This window comes from Fistularia commersonii, chromosome 14 (genome assembly GCF_037954325.1).
Source record: "Fistularia commersonii isolate RoL2024-O1a breed Wild chromosome 14, RoL_Fcom_v1.0, whole genome shotgun sequence".
NCBI classification, from domain to species: Eukaryota; Metazoa; Chordata; class Actinopteri; order Syngnathiformes; family Fistulariidae; genus Fistularia; species Fistularia commersonii.
The window spans coordinates 11,555,725-11,574,506 of NC_141297.1; the positions used below are offsets into that span (position 1 = coordinate 11,555,725).

The following is an 18,782-nucleotide window of genomic DNA, read 5'->3' on the forward strand; positions in this document are numbered from 1 at the left end:
ATTTACGGTGGCCTACCTTCTGTATTTTTTCAGAGATAGTCCAAAATGATTCCAAGATAATACATTTACATCAAAAACTCTGTACTGATGGAATTATTGTTTTGGAGACATGAGCAATTCGATCAACTAAACTCTCCAAAGCAAGTGCGACTCTGAATAACATATTTTACCAAATTAAGTTTAGACTCTCTTACTGTGCATGAGTGCTTATAAAAAACTGTGAAGAATACAAACAAATAAATATTTTGTTCAACTAAATCAATAGCAAGAAAAAAATGTCTATTTAGGGCAATGCCTCTGTTACCGTTGCTTGAAACTGAGTGCAAAGCAGTATATAGACTGATTTGCCCAGCCTACTGTACAGAAAAAAAATTATGCCTCAGAAAATAACATTTTAGTCTTTTCTTATTTGGTGTCTAACCAGTTTCTTCTCTGCAGAGGCTAGCCACCATCTCCGGAGATCCTTTCATGAAGGCAAGAGCTGAGCGACCCCTGTGGCCAACCGTCACCACACTCATCCTCTGCAATGCTGAGGAAAACGGAAACCTCTGAACAATGGCCATTGCCTGAGTGAAGAACAAGAGTCACAAGTTTGCAAAATTGAACAACTTTTCAGAAATAAGAAGCATGAAGCTTAGACCTCCTATGACTCAATCTCTTGTTCGGTATTCATTTTTAATTGGTCTTTGCTACTTGAGTTTATTGTGATAAGATATAATTAAGTATAACAAGTATGAAAACTAAGCAATATCTTTTTACGTTATGTTTTTGAGAAAAATTATGTCAACATGTGGGGACAGACTGACTTTCCTTCATTCATCCATTATCCATACTGCCTATTCTTCACTCATCACAGTGGAACTGGGACCTAACCCAGCTGTGATTGGTTGGCAGGGGCCAGGGAGTTAGGGCAGTAGTCGATGGAACTGAATATTCCTGGTTGGACTCCTGCACTCCTCCAAGCCGGTCAAAGTAGTGCTGTGCAAGACACTGACGGCCTTCTGCTCATGGTTCATCCATGATGGGTTAAATGCAGTGGTCAAATTTCACTAATGTTAGACTGTATGTATAACTGAATGTGAAAATAAAAGGTATTTCTATTTATCATCTATTGGGTTAGAGTCAGGGTTTAGGCCAGTCGATCACAGGGCTACATATAAAAAACAAACCACCATTAACTCTCATACGTCTGGCCAATTTAGTGTCTCCAATCAACCTACTGATCCCTTTTCTCCTCTGGAGAATCCAAAAGACACCTACAAAAACATGGGGGAAACATGCAAACTCCACACAGAGAAAACCCCTGTCAGACTCAAACCAGGGACCTCAGCCTAATTTTCCACACAGTGCAGTTAAGTCAGTCTAAAAAGTGGTTCCTTACATCCATGCATGGGGATGGTCAAAAAAAATTACGCCTTTGCAAATATATCAATGCTATGAGCTTGGAAAACGTATTTGGTTTCTAGGTTGATCAATTTAGTAAAAGAGGTTCAGCTGATGACCTTATGAGAAAGGATGGATACTCACATCTTCAAGACTTTGTTCTGAAGGTCTCATTACAGCTAATACTCTGTGGCCTCCAAACTCTGCATCTAGCTCCCTTCCGTCCTCTTCTGGCTCTTGAATCATCTGCAAGATATGAAAAGTGTAGGTAAATCTACAAATGGACAAAATTATATCATGATACCTGTATAATAAAAAAGAAGGGCAACGATGGGTGAACTTGGAATCAGGATCTCAAGTATTTGGAAATAATGTAGCCTCAGGGGGGCACAGGCCAGTATCTCCCTGAGCTGGTCCTAAGCACAGATAAATGCAGAGGGTTGCGTCAGGAAGGGTACCCGGCGTAAAACTTGTGCCAAAACCAAACACACAAGTCGAACCTAAGAATCTCATACTGGACTGATCGAGACCCGTGTTAGCAATGACTGCCATTACACCCAGCAAATTTACTGCAATTTCCAGACTACAAGCTGCTTCTTTTTACACAAGTTCGAACACAAAACAATGATGTAGCTAATCTATTGAATTTTTGGGGGCTAACAAACTTCATGATGCAAAAACATTTAGCCTTGTAACATCCTCATCAAGGAAAACAAATGAAGCAGCTTTCACGTTAAAGGCAATCAACCTGGCTGGCAAAGGAGGAAATACAGCTGCTGCATGAAAGCTGAGTATCGATGAATTGATGGTGAGACGATGGAGATGGCGGCGTGAAAAACTGACTCAAGGCAAAAAGGCGACAAAAGCTTTCAGAGGTTAAAAAAATCAGATGGCTCAAACTTGAAAGACAGTTCTTGAAGACTAGGTGAAAAAACAGAGAGCAGACGGCCAAGGTGTTTCCACCGTGCAGATCCGACTAAAAGCCGAAACAACCACCACGAAAAACAAGATTGAAGATCTTAGAGACGGACCATCGTGGTGTCTCAGATTTATGAGCCGAAAAGGCCTGGCCATCAGGACACGGACGACTCAGTGGCAGCAACTACTTCCTAACTACAAGGAAAAAGTTTCAAACTTCTGCAAATTCACCCAAACAAAGACAGCCGAGAATTCTGTCAGACCAGACAACATAAGTATTGATGAAGTACCATTTACATCTGACCTGCCTCTAACACAGACTGTGAACAAAAAAGGTGAATTGTCTGTCAAGCTGAAAACAACTGGCAATGAGGGAACACATTTCATTATTGTTCTGAGCCTTCACAGCATCTGTACAAAAGCTTCCACCAATGGTGATTTTTAAACAGATGACAATGCCAAAAGAAAAGCTCCAGAAAGAAATTGGCGTGAAAGTCAACAAGAAAGGTTGGATGATAGAAAACCTAATGAAGGAATGGCTGACAGAGTGCTATGGCAAGCGACTGGGGGGGATTTTTTAACAGAAAAAAAACATTGCTCATTTTGGACATAATGAGGGCCCAACAGACTCTGTGAAAGCAGCCATCAAGAGGACAAAATCAATTCCAGCACAACAAAGTATTTGCAATCACTCGATATCAGTGTGAATCATGCATTAAAAGTGGCATTCCGATCTGAGTGGGAAGGTTCGATGACTCAATGCGAGAAGTCATTTACCAAAACTGAGCAACAAGCAAAGAGCAACAATTGCCCAAGTCTACCAGTGTATCCTGACAGCGTGGAGCAGTGTCAAAAAATCCCCTATCACAAACAGGTTTCGAAAGGCTGAACTGCTGCGTGATGAAGAGGACAGCACAAGCAGGAACTTGCCTCAAGACAAAAGTGACACTGACAGCTACAACGAAAGAGAGACCAAGCAAGTGGGTGACAAAGTAACTGAGGCTGTTCAATTCCAACAATGAGGAAGACTGCTTTAACGGTTTTAGTACACAGAAAGAAGACAAAGATAGCAATCAGCTGGAGTAGGACAAAGCAGGGATAGAAAATTGATGGATGGATGGACATTTATTATTAATGTTTTTCATCAGCTGTGTTACAGGCACTGTTCCGAAAAAGCATTTTCGGTACGAATTTGTGGATGTTACCAGTATATATTTAATTAGAAGTTATAAAAATGTTTCTGTGTAACATCTTTTTGTGTAAATATCTTTTAGAAATTTACAAAAAATTACCTCAAGATGTCTAATGCAGTATTACAATGTAGTAGCCTGGTCATGGTATGCAAGCCTCAATATTATTGCCAAAAGCACTAATTGATGGTGTAAGACTAGAAAAAAATGAGCAAAGAATGTAGTGCACTAAACAACAAAATATAGCTAAGTTGGTTAAGGAGTAATACGTTAAATTTTCATACCCAACCAGTCGATTGGTACATTTTTAGTTCGAGAGGGTCTCCAAGGGGCTGCCCTTGCAGCACTGTCACAGTGTGACAGCAAGCCAGGCTTGAGAGCATGGGCCCTGGAGGAAGAAGACTTGGGTCTGAGACGAGATCACAGAACCCCCCAGGCCCCCCTTGCATCACTCCCCACACATCCAGACCCTCCTCTGTGAGAGTTCCTGTCTGGAAAAGCAAATGTATTCTGATCAACTTCAACTGGCCATATTAGTTTGGCATTTGCATTGTAATCCTCTTCCTAACCTTATCAAAGCAGAACAAGGAAGCCTTGCCACAAATGTTGATACGTGGTGGACTTATACAGAAGATGCTTTGTTTTTTCAACCTATTTTGGGCGTAAATTGTGGCAGTTGTGATGGCAGCTGGCAGAGCAGGAGGCACTGCAATGGTGACAACATCCAAGGTCTTAAGCACCAACTGCAGCCAGGAGGCCTAGACAAACACACATGTAAGCCAGTAATATCAAACACATTATTGTAATGCATGTAAAAACAATGTTACTGTTTTTCTGGCATTCCTTCCATCCATTCCTGGACTTACATTGGACTTTGAAAGGACCACAGAGCTGTAAATGGTGCCAATCAATGCTGAACACAGAAAGAAAATATTGAACAAGAGTCAATGTTTTTGGCAGCTCAGTTTTATGAGATAAACATACTTATGTTTGACTAAGTTATAGCATGTTCCTACATATGTTCCTGTTTCCTCTTTCCGCATTGCATATGTATAACTCAAGCTCAGTTTACACCCAGAATAAAAAAAATGATCACAATTGACACCTGATAGCAAAAGGACAGGTTTCAGTTGGTGACTTTATGCCTGTATCTAAAGGTGTATCTTATGCCTACTAAAAGATCATTTGTGATTTAATAATAATTCCCGATTTGATACACAAATCACAGTTTTTTTCCATTTGCAAAGGCAGAATTTGCAGTTATAACAATACCTTGCTTAAACTGTTGCGTTGACATTTACTCACAATAAAAGAAAGAACAGGAGACATTAGAGGTGCAAACCCCCATTTGTGGTCAAAGACACGTTGATGTTTACATTGTTGAAAGAATGGGGCAACACTTGACCTTGACTACCTCCAAAAGTGGTCTGAGAGACTAGATACTCTAATGCATCATTGCTCTGTTTAGATATGTATTTAACACAGTGCACTTGTGATTTGATCACTCTGGATGGAATTTAACACTAGGTGTAAACAGGGAACAGGGAGGAAAATATTGTCATTGTTCTTACCAACAACACCAAGGATGAGCAAGAACTTCATAGCATCTTGGTAGAAGCGGAAGTTGGTGGGCTGAGGATACAATATGGAGCTGACCAAATTACCTTTGGCAGTAAAAAAACCTGAGAATAAAATACAACAAGTTATTAAACCTGAAAACATGAGGAAGCACAATTTTCAGCACAATGGCAACTAAAGAGTGTCTATATGATACCTTGACAGGGTAACATTTGGGTGAGATGACGTACAGTTAGTTAATCCTCTTACCAGTGCTTGTAACTACAGCCACAGCTCCACTGCTTCCTGGTTTCCCTCCTTTTGCCTGAATGACCTGAGTTCCACAGAAGATGGTGTGTCTACGCTCAGTCTCAGAGGTATACCTGCTCTCGCTAGTTGGCAGTGTTGTTTTCAGCACTGGAACACTTTCGCCTTGACATCCACAACAAGGTAATATACAGATTCTTTATGAGAAGAATCCAAACAAAGTAGAAGAAACAGTCTTTGAAAAATGTGGAATCATATAACTACTGACAGAAAATTGCAAATGCTTTTCATCCTGATAGTGAGTTTGATGTATGAAACAGAAATGACACAAGTGGTTAGATATAACAATTGCAGTGATTACAGTGTTTGTAGAATGAAAATCATCCACTATATGAATGAACTTTGTTCAACAGCAGTTAAACAAATATGAAAACATAATCTCTGTTCTTATTGTGATATAAGATATCACAATTTGGAGAGGATAAGCCATCATTAGCATCAGGGTTATGGCTTGTGGCTTTACAATAGTGAAAGTACTGCTAAAACTAAGATATCATCAACTGTGTTTCAGGAACTAGAAAATTTACAGGCAGTTTGGACTCGTAATTTCACCAAATAGGTGAGAATAACATTTCAGTTGAAGTTATAAAAACAACAGATGCCTCCAGCTTCTCAGTACCAGATGTAGCATTGTGTTCTTATCACCTGTGAGCATGCTCTCATTGACCAAACACTCCCCAGCCAGCAGGGCAGCATCACAAGGTAGCAGCAGACCATCGTGAGGAATAATTATACAGTCACCAGGGACAAGATTCTCTGAGCTCACACACTCCTCCTCTGAGAAAACACGACACAGAAGTAGGACGTTTACATTACCAATGTACCCACTAAGCCATGGCTGCAATCACCACAACTGGAAAAGGGGAGGGTAAATACGAGACGGAGACAGAATGTACAGTTTAACATTTTTGTGCGCTGGAAACAAAAAATTAAAAAGGCCTAAGTAAAATGACCTAATGCTGCCTATTGTGCATCTTTTTCTTTCTATCTTTCAGGTGTTAGAGAATTCTCCGTTATAAATGTCACACATATCCAGGAACAGCGCAATAAGCTACACCTGGACTTGGGTATAGTTCTATACAAGAAAGGGGCATGGAGGGATTTTCTGTATCTTTCAGGTCTTGTTCACTACTAGATTCAAAGCAATACTACTAATATAGAATATAGAATAGATTGTGTTTCTAAGAGGGACCATATTTCACACAGATTCAAATTTACACAGGAGAATTACTCCTGTAAACAGGTGAGCCGAGGGCCATTTGAGATTAAAACAGTTAATTGTACACTGGAAAATAAACATGAATTCAATTCAGCCTTCATCCCAACTAGATAACAAGGTTTCCTAAGATTTTGTGATCATCCACTAGCAATCTAAAATGTGTCAGTGAATATCTATCAAATTCTTCATGTACGGCCCTAAATTTCTTTAATTTCAAATTATGTAAATCACTGAGGCTAAAGGCATAAAGCAGTCGCAAAACATACCTCCAGAGTTTCTGTATACTCTGACATTTGTGACAAAACGGGCCATGTTGCGAAGAGTGATGCTTTGCTGTGGAGTGAGATACATTAAAGTTTATATTATGTACTGTGATCAATTGATACTAGTTCTGTTATCAACATGTATTCCTGAAATATCAGTTAATAATTCCTACAGTTGAATAAAGCAGGACAACTTTAAAGAGTCACCTTGCGGATCTCATGAAGTGAGATAGCAATGGAGAAAACGGAGATAATAAATATGCATCCCGCGTAATAGTAGTACTCATCAATCGTCCACAGGGTGATGCTGAAAATTTGGAATACATAGAATGGGTTGAGGACCTGAAAGATAGAGATCGAGGCAAATGGAGAAGTTGATTAAACTTTGGTATTTTGAAAATAAAAATCAAGGCCAATTATTAAATTATATATTGTAGACAATAAAAGCATGTTTCTTCCTCACCTCCTCAAAAAGTAGTTTCATGTAAGACTTCACAGGTACATCAATAAGGTTAAGCCCATAAATACGTGTCCTGAAACATGTCATGAATTACTCATTCTCTTATTAAGCAATCACTTTATGCATTCACTTCATTTTTCTTACCTCCAGCTCTGCTCGAGAGGACTCAGTCCCTTTTGGAAACCATACAGGTCGTTGCAGGTCCAGTCCTCATTGAGGACACTAAGGCAAAAAGTAATTACACATTAACTTGATTTTTTAAAATCAAAGAAAGAGTGGTTATATGTCAAAATAAATGCTTAAAAAAATATGGGAAACATAGTTCAAATTAATTGCCTGTGAAAATATGCATATGTGTTTTAAACAAAAGATATAACCCAGCCAAACAGGCTCTGAAAAACTGCTGAACAATTAACATAATAGAACAGGGTCCAGCTTTTCCTGTTTGAATACCTAACACGACAGAACACTCCCTTCCTGTCCAGCCAGATGTAGCGTAGCCCTTCAAGGAGGTAGTAACGCAGCATTTTTTTCTGTAAAAAATTTATTTAGGCTTTAAGCGCTGTTTTGTATTTTCAGCTTTTGTTTTGAAAAGAAATACTCAATGTCTTCCTTACCTCTTCCTTGTTCAGCTGAACTGTATCTCTCCATTCAGTATCCTCTAGATCTCCCAACACTTCCAAACTTAAAGACATTGGAAAAATGTGAGGGTGACCCTTATACACAAAACGGTAGACTTTATATATTGTGTAAGAAGTTCAAGGTGCACAAACCCTGAAATAAAATGTATCCTCTTGCTTTTAATCACTTACTCCTACTTACTATAAGCAATAAGAGCTATGTACATCCGCTTTTTGAAATAAGACTTGGTGAAATTTATTTCATTCAAAATACTCAAGATGTACATTTTCTCTCTCAGAATATAAGAAAATAAATCCCAGCCCAGTTATTTTAGACCATCACCATAAACCTTTAATGTCAAGAGGAATTATTTTTCTCATTGAAAGAATGACTATTAAATCAATGGTTTTTAATGTCACAAGGATCATAGACAGTGTTCTTTAGAATGAAATGACAAATGTAAAGAACTGTTAAAAGTTGAAGATACATGGCTGACCTGCCCTCCTCCAGCTCTTCAGTGAGGACTTTCACCACATGGTGCTGCCCAAAACTGTCCTAAAGCAAAAGGTTACAAAAGAAATTGTGACTGCTAAACAATCTTCTTCATATTTATGCCTTCCTTTATAGACTGCGACTGTAAGTTGTACGAGGTGATCAGAGTATTGTGGGACAGGTGCGAAACTAGTTAGTTCACCTTAAGTGCTTTAAAGGTTTGAAATTCAATGTCATCAAGTATATCTGCCAAAAAAGTAACTGACAGTCTGGATTGTCAATACTATTCAGAAAAAGGTTAACCGAAGGAAGTAATATGGACATTTGCAAGGAAGTATTTTTAATTGAAGCATGACAATCTCTGCTACTGTATAAGTAGATAGCGATTTCAAAATACATGAAAATGGATTTCAGTTGGCCAGTTGCTTAAGCTTTCCCCATGTTTTCATGCATGTCAAACAATTCAATAAAACAACTACGCTGACTACGTGCTTGTGGAGGTTCTCAGTCTTTTCTTGTGGAAATCTTCTTCTCGTGACAACTGGCCTTGAATTTCTTCCAGTTGCCACGAGCAGAAGATTTCAAAAAGTATTAAGTGTTACATCAATCCAATTTTTAAAAGATACACATTTGTTATCTCACCTTAATTAGCAAATAATCTGCCAATGCTGGAGGACAAGAGCAGCAGCGAGCACGAAGTCCAAGCCTTGGGCGCCAGTGAAAGAGTATCAGGAGGAGCCCAAAAGACAACACAGCACCCACACGACACAGCCACACACGCCATCTCACCCACTTATACCCCTGGATATCCTGTGGAGAACAGCAGGCAAATATTGTCATTCTGAGGTTAATTTCATATTGAAAAGATCCTGAAATAGACAGAAGAATATATGGCAGGATATAATAAAATTTTATCCATCTCACAGTAGGGATCTTAAAAATAAATAAATATATATTATATACTTTATGAATACAATGCAGCCTCAGGAGGGCACAAGCAGTATCTTTCTGAGCCTGTCCCAAGCCCAGAAAAATGTAGAGGGTTGTGCCAGGAAGGGCATCAGGCATAAAAACTATGCAAAAAAGCAACTGTGCAAATCAAATCTATGACCTCCATAACCAACTGTTTGAGGCACAGGTTATCAACAACAGCCACTGGTACCAATAACCTTCAGGGTGGTAGTGGAAATTGGGCTACTGTAGATTGCAGAAGGAGAGGAGGATTACGTGTTCGACAGCAGACAGAAAAAGGCAAGACTCTGGGATTTGGAATAGGTACTTTTGAATATCGGGATGATGACAAGTAAAGCTAGAGTTGGTTGACAGGATGCAGAGTAGGAAGGTGAACATACTGTGTGCCCAGGAGAACAGGTGGGCATGTAGCAAGGCTAGAGGCTAAAGAGCATGTTTTAATTCACACTATCATGGTACTGACAGAAACATAAATGGAGGAGTTATTTTGAAGGAGGAGTTTGTTAGGAATGTTCTGGTGGTGCAAAGAGTGCCAGACTAATGAGTCTGAAGATAGTCAGACTAATGAGTCTGAAGATAGAAATTGAAGGTGGGAAAATGTCGTTAATAGCTATGCCTCACAGGTGGGATGTGAGTTACAGAAGTGGTCCCAAACCTTTTTTGTACCAGGGATCAGTTTTTATGCATGAAAATGTTTCTGAGGACCGGTTAGAGGCGCGGGGTTCAAATCATAAAAACTTTTGTCAGTTCACAGTATCTAATCTGAATACAATGATTACATTTTATATTAGGCAATTATAATATTAAGTGTGGCAGTAAGACAAAGGTGGAAACAGTTGTTAAAAACTATAATTTGTACCAAGAAAGATTTTCCTTGCTGACTAGTACCGATCTGTGGGCCAGGGATTGAGGACAACTGAGTTAGAGAAGAAAAATTCCCAGAGGTGAGAGAGTGGTAATTGGTGCAGACTTTAATGGAGGAAGTAGAGGTGATGAAGACGTAATGGGCAGTTTTGGCATCCAGGATAGAAACACAAGATGGTAGATTTTGGTGGCAGATAGGACAGAAATGGCTATAGTGAATATTTTTTTACCCAAGAGAAGCAGGAACATAGGGTAACTTATAAGAATGGAGGTGGGAGCACCGAGCTAGACTACATTTTGTATAGATGATGTAATCTGAAGATCTCTGACGATGAGGAAGACAAAGGCAGAATAGAGGACAAATTGGTAGAAGCTGAAGAGGGAGGCGTTTTTATATGGTTTTCAGGGAAGAGCTGAAAGAGTTCTGAGTGGTCAGGGAGAGCTTCGAGTAGTTAATGCGATCAGTGAGACAGGTAGGAGAGTACTTTGTGTAGCATCTGGGAGTAAAATAGATGAGGAGACTGGCTGGTGGAATGAGGAAGTGCAGGAGTAATATACAAGGAAAGAGGCTAGCAAAGAAGTGGGACATTGGGTGGACCAAAGACAGCAAACAAGAGTACAGGGAGATGCAATGCTTGGTAAAGGGAGAGGTGGCAAAAGCTAAACAATCATGATGACTTCTATGTTCGTTTGGAAAGTAAGGAGGGAGAGAAGGATTGAAAAAGGTTGGCAAAACAGGGATGAAGATGGGATGGGTGTGCAGCAGGTTCAGGTGATTAAGGATAGAGAGGGAAATGTCTTGACAGATGCTAAAAGAGTGATGGAAAGATGGAAACGGTATTTTAAAGAGTTGATGTATAATAAAAAATGAAAGCGAGCAAAAGGTAAATAGTGACTATTGTGGACCACACAGAAGCAGAGAATAGCAAAGGTGGAGTGAGGAGGGCATTGAAGAGAATGAAGAGCCCTTAGCCCCCTCTTCTTTGCAGTGGGAAAGGACAGGCTGACAGATGGAGTTAGACAGAAATTTCCATGGACCATGAGGTTTTCATAATGATTCATTCATCATTGTGATCTGTAGTGACAGCAGGGAGCAAGTGGAGAAAAATCCCGATAGATGGAGGTATGTGCTGGTTAGCTGATTTTAGAGAAGACTATCCAAAGAATAGGGTTAGGGCGATGGCGACTCCTGTAGAGAAAAGTTGGAAGGAAAAGAAGAAAAAGAATATACTTTATTACTATAACAGGACTACAGAGATCAATCTACAAATGCAGGTTTTACTACATTTGAGGTTGACCACTTCTGTCTACATTTTCGAACACATTATATTAAGAATATACACTCTTGAATATCTTTAACAAGCTGGAACGCAGCACTGGCATAGCCTGTTACAAAGGCGAAGTGACAAAGCGATCAGTGCCTTGCTGAGAGACCCTCCTGGTTGAGTGACCTGGCCAAAGGGGTAGACAGAAGCCAAAGATATCTAGATAAGGAGATACAGCGGCAAACAACAACATAAGACCAAGCGCTCAGCACAAAAACAACTGAAGCTGGGGTCCACAGCAGGCTGAAACTCGGGCCCCTTAAAAAATTCAGCACATAATAGCAGGTTGCAAAATGACGGCAGGAAAAGTGCACATGGAATTAACCTAAGATTGAGGAATGATGTGCGTGTTTGCATGCGTGCAAACACACACACACACACACACACACACACACACACACACACACACACACACACACACACACACACACACACACACACACACACACACACACACACACACACACACACACACACACACACACACACACACACACACACACACACAGCTTAGAATTGAGTGCCATTCTGGTTACTGCTTTCTTTGATTTTGTTTTTTTACATTCCTATATGGAGTATATATATATTTCCTTTTCCTTATCCTATATCCAATCCTTGTTGCCTCCAATTAGCTGTTTTGCCAGTCTTGATGTAATTGTAGGTAGAAAGACTTACCATGTGAGAGACAGGAATGAGCCGTGAGTCTTGCAGACAGGGTGAGGGGAGCCCACTGTGCAGCTCAGCCACACCTGCAAGGCATAGCACGTACACATATACTTAATATAGGTATATTGAATCCGAAAAGGAGCTCTTGCCACAATACTAATTAGTTATATTCCCTAGCTGGAATTCAACATCCATATTAACAATAATCATGTAGTCAACACTGACATACCAGACTAACTAAAAGGCTGTAGTCTATGCATGCAGCATGTAGTTACAAAGACTATCACTAATCTGACCCTTTGATTTATTCTTTTCATTTGCCTCAAAACTCTTGAACTCAAAATATTAACCCCTTATTTTCCTGTTAAGATCTTGCCAGTTGTCAATTATTGTCGATTTTCATTTACTAGTAATGTCCGATTGTTTTTATGATCTCTTATCATTTTAAGGGTGAGTTTTGATTATTTTAATGAACACATTTGCTAGTTTTGTTTTGACTTATTCCAATTATTTTTTTGAAACTTTTTTCAGAAAAATGATAGGTAAACGTGTATCATATACAAAATCAGCACAGAGCTATCAACATACTGTATATGTATCTGTGTATGTGTATGTATGTATTTACACACACACACACACACACACACACACACACACACACACACACACACACACACACACACACACACACACACACACACACAAAGACATTTAATCAATTGAAGTTTTTTTTAAAGGGACCGATTCTGTATTGGATGAACTGTTTATAAGTTCAGTGAGACATATAAACAATATAGAAAATGAATGATGAGGTATTTGCATGTAACAGTATATTTTCTTAAGATAGCCATGTCACAATTATTCAACCTCAGTATAAAAAAAATGTATGGCCTAAAGTGGAGCCTTTGTGAACTTTATAATTTGCTTCAATCATTGTGCAAGTTCAGCCCCACCCATGAAGAGAATTGAGGTGAGTTGCAATCATGGGAAAGACAAAGGCACTTTCACAAAAACTCTGAGGAGATAATTTTATCACACCCGAAGTGCGTTGGTTATAGGAAGCTTTCCAAAAAATATATAATTCCAAGAGACACCGTTGGGATCGTTATAAAGAAATATGAAATTTCAGCTTAAACCCTGCCTGCCTGTGGAAAACAGATGTAAATGTCATCAAGGACTCTGTGCAACTTAGTCAGGACAATGAAGAGAGACCCAAGTTTGACTGCAAGACACCTACAGGATGACTCAGTCAGGGCTGGTTTAAGCGTTTTGGTGGCAACAATGAGACATCCAATGAATGAACAAGGGCTTCATGTTCAGACTCTAAGACGTACGACACTCTTGACCACAAAGAACATCAAAGAGTTAACTAAAATACAGCACATGAAAAGTAAATAAGACTAGAGTTTTAGGTGACAGTTCTGCGTACCAATTCAACCAAAGTGGAACCGTTTGGACAAAACGACCAGCAGTAGCTCTGGCGTTCAAAAGTGGTCTAGGGCTGTTTTTCTGTGGCAGGAACAGAGAATCATGATCATCTATCTGGCATCGTGGATTCCCAGAAATATCAGGCCATTTTAAAGAGGAACGTGATGCCTTCTGTTGACAAATTAAACTTTGGTTATCACAAAGCTACAGACTTTTGCACATGAAGAATGGGCAAAGATTGAATTGAGACATGTTAGAAGCTTGTCAGCACTCCCTCATACGTTTTTTTTTTTTGTAAGTTATAAATTTTGTAAGTTATAAAAGCAAGGAAAGACTCCATAAGATATTGAGGCTGTGGGATTGAATAATGCTGCACATGCTTGTGTCAAGAGCCAAATTTTTCATTTGAAATTCAAAGTTAAATCAAATTCTGTTGTATAAATAAATCAAATATCAATCATCATTTTTTTTTTATTGTTTAATCAATTGTTCATCGTTTTGAGGTGGGTGGGTTGAATAGGTCTCATTGCAACTGTGTGTGTATATTTAGATGGATATGATCCACGTATGAATATAGACAGAAACTCAAATTTTGCAGAGTTAAAAATTGATTCCTCGATACCTGAGAGAAATTGCATTCCTTAAATTAAATATGAATGAAGAGAAATTACATTATCTTCCGAAACAATCAAATAGTACCTCGAAGACCGCCCGCAGTGACAAACTGTGTTGGTATGACACAACAGGAACAAAATCGACATCAGCGTGTTTGGAATGACATTTAAAGAATACCAAAAATTTGCAACACTTAATATTTCAACCACGTGCACACGCACCCATGCGTGAGCACGGGCAATAACTTGAATAGATCATTAACTTTGAGGGCTGGAAATAAGAATAACATCGTAAAGTATAATAGTCTCCTTAAAACACTATGTATATGCCACGATGAGCCGATAAACAGTAAAAGGAGGTCCTGGTTGAACTCACTTCCGCTTTCTCATGACGCTGAATTGGGTCAATGAACAATCACAAACATTTGAGTTTCGGGCTGCGGTAACACTTACAGTCCCTGTCGATTCAAAAGAAAGTATCTACAAGGATTCCCTCGAATCCGAGAGGGGAAATTGCCGGTATCGAGACAACGAATATCCCACCTGCTCCGCGGCTTCTCCTCACCCGGCCAACGCACAAGCTGAATATTTGACAACTAGTCCAACAGGCTCTGGGTTTGACACCGACCGGGAGGTGTTCAGTAATCTGACGTGTCCGCAGTTGCGACGCGGCAATGAGGAGAGGGATTTCCAAAATTCAGGCTAGAAAATTGTCCAAGTGAGACTGCTGAACAGGCTGACATGATAAAGCCCTTGGGACGATGTAATTTCAACAGCCATGGGGAACTATATCTTTGCAAAGTCCGATTGTATTAAATGTAAACAATTTAGTTATCTCCCCCTGTGCATCCCCATGAAGCCACTGAAAATGAAAACACAAACCCCGAGTAATGACTTCTTAGCAGTGTCACATGGTTAATCAGTGATCATGTGAACTCTTAGCAAAGATAAATTTCCGCACCCTCGACCCCTCACATGTCTGTGGTGTATTCACTTTGGGCAATCTACCCAAAGCAACCCAAAAAAACAAGTTGTCATTATCAAAGTTTGGAGTTAGACAGCTGCAATTATTGATATGGAATTGTTTTACAGCAAAGCTATCCTTGACATGTTTTTTTTTAGATCAGGGTATTAACAAATCAGTTGAAGTCTCATGTAGATGGACCATCTCAAGGAATTCAGATCATGTGAGAGGAAATTTTATTCTGCTTTGAATCTTCTCTAACTGGGAAAGTGCTGAAAATGGGACTTTTAGAAATGATGTCCTACTCACTGACGTGCTGATAAACATTGCTAATGACACCCATAAGCTATAATTTCAAAAATATTTAGGTATATGTGTGTCTAGATATGTATAAATATATATTATAAAGGCTTACACACACACACACACAAACACACACACACCACCAATAGCAACCAATATTAGCCTGGCTAATTCTGGTCTTGTAAAACTGATGCAGATATTTGGAAATAAAAGAAAATCCACTACATATATGTACAGTATGCTGGTGTTTATAAGATTAGATATATTCTATAAGCAAAAAGGGGTCAAAGTATTGTAGCATGAGGCGGGGACTGAACAATGAAACCCCAGAGTCCTTTGCAAAAGACGATGACTGTTGGGAGTTTCTCTTGATTATATCTTAAAGAAGTCCATGGTTGAATGAATGTAAAATGTTGTGTTCGATGTGTGGCACAAACCTGCACAGTCAGTTATCATAACGGGGGAGTCTACCCTCAGGCTAACTGAGGGTATACTGGCTTTCCACTGTTTGTTGCCTGTTAAATCAAAACCGTCTTCCAAAGAGCAATTTATCCTTGACTCTGATTGTTACTTTGCTAAACCCCAGCTCCCCCCTGTATTAAAAGCCAAAACACTCAGTATGCAAGGAAGCAAAGTGTTTTCTTTATCTATGCATTTTTATTGTATCATTTATACTTTTAATAGCATTTAAATATTCTCACAGTAAAAGGTGGTTCAGCTGGAGAAACATTTAAATCAAATGTAACATCCTGACAGCAACCTCAAGAAATAATGGATCTATATTTGATAATCACATTAGTCTGAAAAAAGAATAGTATCCAGGCTTAAAACAACTTCAGATTTAAAACCCATATATTATGTTGAAAATCTTATCTCCAAAAATCACTAAGTGATCATTAACATTCGCATGATCGTAAGATATTTCTCTAAGTTGACGGCACAACGTAGAAATAAACACAATGTCCATGTCAATGTATTTGGAGGCATCATAAAAGCTGATATTGATGGTCAAACATACATTTAACCATTTTTCTCTTCAAAGAACATACCGGTGTCTAAATTGTAGATACCAAAAAGCAGACAAATCTTCCACATACTGTGTATGTATTTTCTGTCAGCCAGACTCAGTAACACCAGTACATAAAAACAAGTCCAAATAAATAAATACTCAATTACAACCTGGCTTATTGGTGAACTTAATAATTTTGTGGAAATGAAAAAAAAAAATGTGTCAAGTGCTGTCTCAATAACAGGGAAGTTCCAGTTATCGATTCCAAAGCAACTTCAGGAATTGTATTTTCATGTAATATGTTACAGATGACTCTGGAATGTTGGAAATATAATATAAAATGGTTACACTGTCCGTTGTTGATTTTATGTTGCCGAAACTTCAAAAAGTCCACATTTAGGCGGCTTTACATTTCATTATCCGCTGTTTCCATAGAATGTGCTGAGGCCAACATCAGTCAGTGTCGAAGCATGCTAGCTGAGCTAGCTTCTATTTCAAGCTAACATTCATTCAACGGTTTGAAAATCAAATGTTTTTGGAAGGCGAGTTGACTTTGTTTGCGTTCAAATACACTTACAGTCGCCCATTATTCCCACGTCACAATGTCAGTCTCCACTTTCGTTGCTTTAACAACATCATCTTCACTGGAACGACAGTTTGTCTGAACATCAACGGGGTTTGACTCAGCCACTGGGACGAGCGACTGTACCCGTCTACGGAAAGCGAGAGGGAGTGGGAGACCACTCCATTGCCTGCCACAAAAAATAATATTTGTGCTAAATTACAAAAAATAAAATAATTTAAAATCAATTAATTGAAATTTCTGTCATGATGAAGTAAATGAAATATAATGAAAATATCCCATTTCAAGCTTTTTCCATCACAATTTTTTACTTCTAGTGTTTTTCTGTCATAATACTATGTCCAATTCAATGACAGATTATCTTGAGAGAATTCAAGTAGCACAATAATGTTGCTTTAAATACTTATGACTTTTGCCAAGATGTTGCCAGTATTAAAATTAAAAATATATGGGAGTTGCAATAAAACTATATCATTTAATTTCATCAATAAATGTTGTGGCTTTGAGTAATGTAAAGTAATGTATTTATCATTTACTGTATCAACCAAGCTGTTCATGCTCTATCAAAACTTGTGAGATTACAACATGCCAAGCAGTCTAAACTTATCTGCAGATGAAAAAGCTGTGTGTGGCACCTTGGTTTTGAACTTCCTCTGTACTGACACAACTGCAACGGACTGAAGATTTGTTTAAACCCTTCTTCTACTTCTCCTTTCGGCTTTTCCCCTCAGGGATCGCCACAGCGAATCAACCTACTCCGTCTAACCCTATTCTCTTTATCCTCCTCTCTCACACCAACTACTTTCATATCCTCTCTCACTACGTACATAAATCTTCTCTTTGGTCTTCCTCGAGACCTCCTGCCTGGCAGCTCCAATTCCAGGACCCGTCTACCAATATATTCACTGTCCCTCCTCTGTACATGACAGAACCATCTCAGTCTGGCTTCTCTGGCCTTCTCTCCAAAACATCTAACATGTGCTGTTCCTCTGATACTCATTCCTGATCCTATCCATCCTGGTCACTCCGAAAGAGAACCTTAGCATCATCATCTCTGGCACCTCTGGCTCTGCCTCTTGTCTTTTCATCATTATAACTGTTTCTAGGCCACACGGCATTGCTGGTCTCACCACTGTCTTGTACATCTTTCCTTTCATTCTGGCTGATAGTCTTCTATCACATAGTACCCCTGACACTTTTCTCCACCCATTCCAACCTGCTTGAACCTGTCTTTACACCTCTTTTCCACACTCCGTTGCTCTGGACTGTTGACCCCAAATACCTGAAACCCTCCAACTTCTTGATCCCCACTCCCTGTAGCTTCACCGTTCCACCTGAGTTCCTCTCATTCACACACAAATACTCTGACTTGCTGGGACCAACTTTCATTCCTCTCCTTCCCAGCGTATGCCTCAACCTCTTTAGATTTTCCTCAGCCTGTTCCCTGCTCTCACTACAGATCTGCAAACATTATGGTCCATGGAGATTCCAGTCTAACCTCATCTGTCAGCCTGTCCATCACCACTGTAAACAAGAAGGGGCTCAGAGCTGATCCCTGATGGAGTCCCACCTCCACCTTGAACTTCTCTGTTACCCCTACAGCACACCTTATGTTGTGTTAAGG

General features: G+C 39.3%; 1 protein-coding gene across 3 annotated transcripts in view; it reads right to left on the minus strand.

Moving 5' to 3' along the window:
* The window catches only part of atp13a2 (ATPase cation transporting 13A2), a 24,768-nt gene extending 7,442 nt beyond the window's left edge, over positions 1–17,326 (minus strand). Inside the window, exons 1-18 of one of the 3 annotated variants that reach the window (XM_086159276.1) lie at positions 17,153–17,326; positions 12,267–12,340; positions 9,073–9,240; positions 8,435–8,493; positions 7,935–8,001; positions 7,771–7,850; positions 7,462–7,539; positions 7,321–7,390; positions 7,065–7,199; positions 6,861–6,927; positions 6,021–6,152; positions 5,319–5,480; positions 5,063–5,173; positions 4,358–4,404; positions 4,061–4,249; positions 3,776–3,982; positions 1,528–1,629; positions 422–566 (exon numbers count right to left, since the gene is read on the minus strand). In XM_086159276.1, the coding sequence (XP_086015402.1) occupies positions 422–566; positions 1,528–1,629; positions 3,776–3,982; positions 4,061–4,249; positions 4,358–4,404; positions 5,063–5,173; positions 5,319–5,480; positions 6,021–6,152; positions 6,861–6,927; positions 7,065–7,199; positions 7,321–7,390; positions 7,462–7,539; positions 7,771–7,850; positions 7,935–8,001; positions 8,435–8,493; positions 9,073–9,240; positions 12,267–12,340; positions 17,153–17,162 (1,903 nt within the window). In that variant the 5' untranslated portion in view covers positions 17,163–17,326. Of the gene's footprint in view, positions 1–421; positions 567–1,527; positions 1,630–3,775; positions 3,983–4,060; positions 4,250–4,357; positions 4,405–5,062; positions 5,174–5,318; positions 5,481–6,020; positions 6,153–6,860; positions 6,928–7,064; positions 7,200–7,320; positions 7,391–7,461; positions 7,540–7,770; positions 7,851–7,934; positions 8,002–8,434; positions 8,494–9,072; positions 9,241–12,266; positions 12,341–14,752; positions 14,886–17,152 lie in introns of those variants that run through there. The other 2 variants (XM_086159277.1, XM_086159278.1) reach the window with 2 other exon arrangements.
* Between the last annotated feature and the right edge of the window lie 1,456 nt (positions 17,327–18,782).